Below are 8,218 nucleotides of genomic sequence, written 5' to 3' on the forward strand. Positions count from 1 at the left end.
ATTTGTAAAAATATGTGTGGGTGAAAAAGTGCATTGAAATGCGTGAAATATTATTTAAAAACTGAAAATTATTGTTTGAAAACTATAACCAAACACCCCCATATTCTCTTGTTTATTCTATTCTTTAATGATTATATTTTTGTCTTAATTTTTTTTTAAGATTAAAAAAAAAAAAAAAAATTCCACTGTGTGCCCTGCATGTGAAGGACTGATAAGGAAAGAGTAAGGGGATGGCTAATAGGAAAGTCGCCCCCACGTTTCAGTTTGCACATTTTGTTGGCACTACTACTACTATTACTATTCCAACTTCAAACCTCAAAGTCATAAACCTCTTTGCCGTTTTTCACGAAACCCAAAATAAGCCTATTTTCCGGAAAATCCCATTTGAAGATTACAACCTCTTAAAGACAAAAAAAAAAAAAAAGAAGAAGAAGAAGTTCAAAATCAGTAAAACACCTTTAACTAGAGTGAGAGAGGCATGGGTAAGAATTTTTTTTGATTTTTGTGCATCTGGGTCTCTCTCTCTCTCTCTCTCTCTGTGCGTCACCTTTGGTGATCTGGGTTGTGCTGCATTTGCCCATTTCATTTCTAGGCTGTACTTGTAGTTGTAGTTGATCTGGGTTTTACTGTCAGAAGGATTTTCTGAACTGGGTTTGACTTAGTTTTTTTGTTTATTGGGGGGTGTTATGAGTGTTTTGATAATCAGGTTGTTGTAGAGTTAGGAAATTTTGATAGATTGCTTTTGCTTGGTTCTTTTGAATTGGGTTTTTCTGGATTTTTTTTCTTCAGGGAATTTGACTTTGTATAATTAGTTTTGCCATGCGGAAGATCTTTCTGATATTGAATTGTGGCATGAAATGATCTGGTGATGTATGTTTTTAAGGAAAGATTGGGCCTTTGGATGTTGTCTACTGTTAGAACTTTGATAATGGAATTATAGTATAGTAGTACATTGTATCTTAGGGAAGATTCATAGGAAGATGTCTTCCACAACCCCTTCTCCAAAATCCTCACCTTCTGCAAATCCACCAACTTCCTCTGCTAACTCACCACCAACAACTATTTCCCCTTCTCCATCAAATTCTTCAGTATCTCAATCTAATCAAACTAAAACCCCATCACCTTCAAGTCCTACAACCCCTTCAGCCCCAGCTCCCCAGTCTCCTCCACCACCAGTCACTTCTGCTCCTCCCCCATCCCCACCAGCTTCACCCCCACCAGCAGCATCAACACCACCTCCAACATCATCATCACCACCACCACCTTCGCCACCAGCTTCTCCACCACCAGCAACTTCACCACCGCCATCCCCACCGCCATCACCACCACCTTCACCTCCTGCATCATCACCCCCACCAGCATCTGCCCCTCCTCCAGCTGTAACTTCACCACCCCCTTCAAAATCGCCACCACCACCTAAAGGTTCGCCTCCAGCATCATCCCCACCTCCCCCTCCAGCTGTTTCACCTTCTCCTCCTCCTTCTCCTCCAGCCAATGTCCCAACAACGCCTTCCCCAATTCCCCACCTCCACCAGCACCAAAGTCGCCAATACCTTCCCCTCCATCTCCATCTCCTCCATCTCAATCTGCTCCTCCACCCCCCAACGCAACAGTGCCATTAACTCCTCCTTCAGCCCCCTCATCCTCTCCTCCTCCTCCAAATTCTTCCACGGCCACTCCAACTAATTCATCAACAGATGGAAATCGTAGTACCTCAGTTGTGCCGCCTCCCAACCCGCCTGCAAATTCAGGTGGATTAAACACGGAGGAACTGTGGCAATTGGTGTTGTAGTTGGGTATAGTGATTAGTCTTGTTCTGATGGTTGTCTGGTTCTCACAGAAACGGAAGAAACGGAGAATTGGAGGGAATTATGGCTACCCTCCTGCTCCTTCTCCATTTGCCTCTTCTCAAAATTCAGGTAATGCATGATGCTTTTTTATTTATTTACAATTCACTAAATTAAATGCTCTTAACTTTTAGTAGCTTATTTTCTGGTTAAATTTGATTAGATTGTTAATCTTAAAGCTATTTTATTTGTATATGTAAGGATTACACTAAAAGTGCCATGTACTTGTAGATTATCCCTTGATATAAAATAATTATGTGGTAAATCTACCATGCCTATGACTTAAACAGTTGCAATGGTACTAGTTCACTTTGGTTTCCATGTCTTTGTGACAACTTGGGTCATAAATATGGTGTTATGGAAGTATAAATGCTCTTCTTCTTCTTCTTCTTTTATTTTTATTTTTAAAGAATTTGATTTGAATTTTTATTCTTATTGAATGACATAGTAGATTTCAAATTCTAATTGGATTCATGCTTTTCAAATAGCTAGCAAACTATAACTGAATGTGGGGAATGAGTTCAATGAATATATCTTAACTGACTTCCATGTGTTCTCCAGATTCATTATTTCTAAAGCCCTATTCTCCATCTCCCTTGGTACGAGATGGCTCTGGAAGTGATTTTGTCTACTCACCATCAGAGCCCAATGGTGTAAACAATTCAAGGTCATGGTTCACTTATGAAGAATTAATCCAGGCTACAGATGGGTTTTCAAAACAGAATCTTTTGGGTGAAGGTGGATTTGGTTGTGTATACAAAGGTTTCCTGCCAGATGGAAGAGAAGTAGCTGTTAAGCAGCTAAAAATTGGTGGTGGACAGGGGAGCGTGAGTTCAGAGCAGAAGTTGAGATAATTAGCAGAATACACCATCGTCATTTGGTTTCCCTGGTGGGATACTGTATATCTGAGCATCAAAGATTACTTGTCTACGAATTTGTCGCAAACGATACTCTTCATTATCATCTCCATGGTAAGAAATCTTTCTCAGATGAAATGGAAAGGAAATTTCTTGAATTTGAGTGCCATATCATCCTTAAACAAACTTCTTCTTTTCATATGGCTTGCAAGCATAATAGGTCCGAAGTAAGTTTGTCATGATATTTCTATTTGGTCAAAATCATCAATCACCATGGATCACTACTAAGAAGGTGTCCATGTTTTTGCAAGGCATGTTCCTTAAATTTTTAAGAACAAAAATGCCCAGTTAAGGTGCTTGAGAATCATGCTACAGGTTTGAAGGTCTACTGTACTGTAATATATCTCTAACTTCCCATATTATTAATAATATTTGCAGGTGAGGGCAGACCAGTTTTGGATTGGGCAACTCGACTAAAGGTTGCTGTTGGTTCAGCTCGTGGACTAGCTTACCTACATGAAGACTGTAATTTTCTTCCTTTTGTTCAGGGCTTCTTCTATAATTCAGGGCATTTGTTTTGTCAACTCTAGACACACAAACCAGTATCTGGACAGTTTTATGATACTTCAAGTCCCTAAAACAGTGAATATGTTCTTTTTGTCATCTTTTACCATCTAATATTTTGCCTGTTAAATGTAAACCAAAGATATATGTGCTATCTGAAATGGGGTATGTTTTGATTTCTGATACAACTATGGTAATAGGGTTGATACCGTGCCTGATACATAATATGGTTGGGATATGGCTAAACAAATATATAGATTTGGAGATCTCAAAAGTTTAGATATATAATAATGCCAAGAGCCTTGTAGCCCAATTGTCACCTCCTAGTGTTTCCAATGGAGACGTCTAGGGTTCAAATTTCCATACCCTAACTATTGAATTAAAAAAAAAAAGGTTTATATATATATATAGTAATGTGATAGTAGAATGCATGTATAGTATCAAAAGATGATTGATCTATGATCTGGGCCACCAGTAGTTTTTAAAAAAATATCAATCAAAGTGAAAAATAATTTATCAGCGTAGTGATTGACAGCCTTTTCTTTTATTGTCACTAGAAATCTTCATTTCATTTCTTTTGCCATGTGTTATTTTTCTCTATAATTTTAGCCAAAATATCCTCTTGTATTGATTATTTATGATTGTCTAGAACTGGTGGGAGAAGTTCTGTTGCCACTATTTTTGGAAATCTGCATTGCAGAGGAAACACAGTTGGGGTTGCATGATCTGTATTATGGTTCCTAGGGGTTCTGGGAATCCTACTTCACTCTGGATCAAGATTGATATAAGTTGGCAAACCCTTGAATTATCTGAATGAGACTTACTTTTTATCATTAATAATTGTGACCAGAATTGAGATGCTTACCATCTGCATTATAGAACATCGCCCTTATTGCATAGTTAATGTAATGCCACTCATTTAAATAAATTGTACTGGACCTTTATTGTATTCTTGTGGACTTCCTGATGTCTGATTTTATTTATATCATTCCTTTAGGAGTTTCTCTCTTCACTCTTAACTTCTTTTCTTAATGTATTTATCAGGCCATCCCCGCATCATTCACAGGGATATTAAATCATCAAACATCCTTCTTGATAGCAACTTTGAAGCTCGGTATACCTGTTTCTGCAACCTTATTTTTCATGAACAACAAAAATTTACATCCAGCTGGGTCTGGATGGTTTGCTTCAACTGCCTGTCATTATGGCGTGGCAGTACTGTCATATTTGGTCATATTGTGTTTGTTTGTCAAACCTAAGGGTAGGAAAATCGGTTAGGTACCATACATCATGATGTGGATGTTGCTAGTTCAAATCTCCCTTTTCCCTCCACATGGGTTGGGCCAAAAAATTATATATATATATATATATATTTGTTGGTTTGTTTGTGCTTCCATTTTCTTTTAGAGGGGTGTTTGTTGGGGGGGGGGGGGGGGGAATGGGGGATAGGAGGGTTGCATTTTGCCATCTTTTGTTTAGTACAAACCTGTTTGTCTATGCTACAACACACTTGGCACCTGTAGTTTATTTTCGCCCTCTTTCTTATTGCTAGTATTTTGTGTTCCTAAAGATGTGTGCTCTCTCACAAACAGGTTGCGGATTTTGGGCTTGCAAAGTTAGCATTGGATACAAATACTCATGTAACCACACGTGTGATGGGAACCTTTGGGTAGGTAATCCTTATATGTTCTCCCACAATGTCTCCTACATGATTAAAAGAATTTTCTTGTAGGTTTGTACTTGTCTTTCTGTGTTTTGGACTTTGTTTGGTTGGGGGGGGGGGGGGGTGGTGGAAAAGTAGGGGATAGAAAATGGTTGGGGGTGATGAATGGAATTGAGAAGAAAAATGAGAAGATAGAAAATATAGTTTGTATAAATTTACTTGCATGCCCCTATTGTATATAAATAAATGAAAATTAATAGTTTATAAGAAAAACAAATCTACTTTTGAGATTAAAAAAAAAAAAAAAAAAACCCATACTGTTAGTTTAAAAAGAAAAAAAAAAGGTAGGAAAAAAAAAAAAAAAAAAACCAACACAGCTAGTGTGGAGGGATGTGAGAGGGCAGATGGATAATTCTTGTCAAACCCCCCTTTTCTTCCCCATTTTCTCCCCAAACTGGGGAGACTCCAAAATCACCCCCAAATGGTGGACCTAGGAGAAAACTCATGGACCCCACCAAAATCTCTCCCATCTTCCCCTTCAATTAAACACCCTATATCATTTTCTTCCCACTTTTCTCTTCCCCATTTTCTATTCCCCCCACTTTTCATCCAAACCAAATGCACTCTTGGTGCAAGACATGGTTATATTTTTCATGGGTAAAGCTAGCACCATTGACAGTTTATTGGTCAACAGAATATAAATGCCTTTTACCTTAACGCTATTTTATTCAAACCATATAGTTGACATTGAAATGTTTTCAGAACAAATATCTAGATTTGATATGCTTCTCATTTAATTTATGGTAGCTTGAAGTATGATCTGCAACGATGATACAGTGCTGGTGTAACTTATCAACAAAAAATATATGTTACAGCGCTGGTGTATGCCATGTCACAATTTCCTATTTGTATCTTTCTGATGAATGGAATTCTGTAATTCTCCAGTTACATGGCTCCAGAATATGCAACAAGTGGGAAGTTGACGGAAAAGTCTGATGTTTATTCCTTTGGGGTTGTGCTTTTGGAGCTGATTACAGGCCGCAAGCCTGTAGATTCCTCTCAGCCACTGGGTGATGAAAGCCTGGTTGAATGGGTAAGTTCCACAAAAATGACATGTTGCTGCAAGTTTCACATTGACTTTTCCTAAAATTATCGCTATACTTCAAATTTTGCTTCAAGATTATTTTTTGTCATGGTTAAGAATATGTAAGAATTTATTGCTTTATCAAAATCCTGGAAATCTTGTCTCTTGTTCAACATTTTTATGGTATTGGTACCATAATACACAAAGATTGTCATGGGTTCATTAGCTCAAGATGATCCTAGCTAGTGTTGGACAAACCTTGGTGAGGGAAGTGAGTTATTGGCTTGGATGTGATTAATTACTTTACTTGATATCCCCTGCTTTTAACACCAAGAAATCCGAAACTATAGACTTGAACAGATGCAGACCAGAAAATATGCCAGCAGACTGAATGATCATATTTCATCTCTCTTAACTGTCCTACAATATCATAAATGAATTACCTCTCATACCCTCTGAGGATTTTTAGAGGGGAGAAAGTTGGAGGGAAGAGTTAGGATGAGGAATCGTTGGCAAGTTATTAGACCTCTCATGCCCTGAGGTTTTTTAGAGGGAGAGAAAGTGGGAATCATTGGCAAGCTATTAGAGTGGACACTTAATCATAATTCAAACTTGTTCTTCAGGCTCGACCATTGCTTATGCAAGCACTTGAAGAGGAAGACTTTGAAGTGTTGGTAGATTCAAGGCTGGAAAATAACTACGTTGGAAGTGAAATGTTTCGGATGATCGAGGCAGCTGCAGCTTGTGTGCGTCACTCAGCTGCAAGAAGGCCAAAAATGAGTCTGGTAATTATGTTCAAATGACATACATTCTCAATATTTTGTTCTTAATTAGGATTTAATAACATTTATTCTTTTTCCCTGCCCCTATCTCAGGTGGTGAGAGCTTTAGAGTCTGTAGATGAATTGTCAGATCTCACCAATGGAATGAAACCTGGCCAAAGCGAAGCATTTGACCCAGCACAACAATCTGCACAAATTAAGATGTTTCGAAGGATGGCTTTTGGTAGTCAAGAGTACAGTACAGAATTCTTCAATCAAACACAGAGTAGCTGGAGGAGTAGAGATAATGGCTACCGGAAAAGTCCATCATCAGCAAATTCATCTGCTGTATGGAGCAATTGAGATGCGTCCACAACTTACCCTGGCAAACGTAGGTTGCACTACACTTTCGATTTATAGGTGCGACTTTTCTCCATCTTGGGATGAGATCTGACGCCCTCTATTACTTTGGAACCAGGTCCTGCTGCTCATTTCATGTAAATCTCATGCAGATTATCTTTTCTACTTTATTTTCTCAGCTAACATGATTTTTTCAGTAAGGGTGCCTGATTTTGTATTCTTTAATATATAGAAACATTGGTACAGCATTTCATTGTACTCTTTTCTTTGATTTAATACAAGTACTCCCTTTCCTCAATACCTGGTAATCTTGTTGATACTGATACTATATTCTGTAATTCAATTGTGTCGAGCCCTGCAGTGATCAAGTGAAATAAAGAGTTTTCAAAACCCAATTCAGCATGAATTATATATTTGGTCAAGCTTCACTCCACCAAAGAAAAGAATTCTATTTAACTCATCCGGAGTGTAACTCAGTTGTCTTTAGAATTTAGATGCCTCCTATAAAAGTAAGTTGCAGTAGCAGCAAGTAAAAACTAACTAATAAATAAATAACAAAGAAAGGGAGTGAAAGTAAGAACACCAGGGCAACTGTCTGGCAGGGGGTGCCTTAAAGTCGTGATAACACATGAATGCTGTCTACCAGTCCATTGTATTCAGCTTGTTACCAATTGCTTTTGCATTGCATGCAACAGTATCTTAATTTGGCTCCCTCTCTGCTACTAAAGAGGTAATACGAAATCTTATAATTTTTTAGGTCTAAGATTGTCCCCATATCAAGCTCAACTAGCATCTTCTTCCCTTGTAAGTTCTAGGGGAGGATGAGGTCATGATTTAAGACCCGTTAGACGCGTGTGTACCTTAGCACCAAAAAAAAGGTCCCCTTATTAGTATCAAACGATGATAAGACTTTTCTCTCTTTTTTTCCTGCTCAAAGACAAACATCTTACCGCATGTTAGGGTGTACATTTGATGGACAATTATAATAAGGTGATCTTAATCAATGCATAAAAAATCTGTTGTTTATTCCAAAAGTACTAGTCAAGTTATTACTAAAAAATTATGTAGAGAAATCCCAAAAA

At 38.0% G+C, this 8,218-nt stretch overlaps 1 protein-coding gene across 1 annotated transcript; it reads left to right on the forward strand.

Annotated features, from left to right (window-relative positions):
• Window positions 1–243: 243 nt before the first annotated feature.
• Window positions 244–7,434, forward strand: LOC112033254 (proline-rich receptor-like protein kinase PERK8). Its single transcript, XM_065764536.1, is given in 10 exon segments — window positions 244–1,512; window positions 1,515–1,919; window positions 2,409–2,663; window positions 2,666–2,818; window positions 3,143–3,229; window positions 4,313–4,382; window positions 4,839–4,937; window positions 5,877–6,024; window positions 6,639–6,800; window positions 6,891–7,434. Coding segments are annotated over 10 exon segments (2,160 nt in total). The 5' UTR covers window positions 244–980; the 3' UTR covers window positions 7,140–7,434.
• Window positions 7,435–8,218: the final 784 nt, after the last annotated feature.

This window comes from Quercus suber, unplaced genomic scaffold (genome assembly GCF_002906115.3).
Source record: "Quercus suber isolate HL8 unplaced genomic scaffold, Cork oak 2.0 scaffold_567, whole genome shotgun sequence".
NCBI classification, from domain to species: domain Eukaryota; kingdom Viridiplantae; phylum Streptophyta; class Magnoliopsida; order Fagales; family Fagaceae; genus Quercus; species Quercus suber.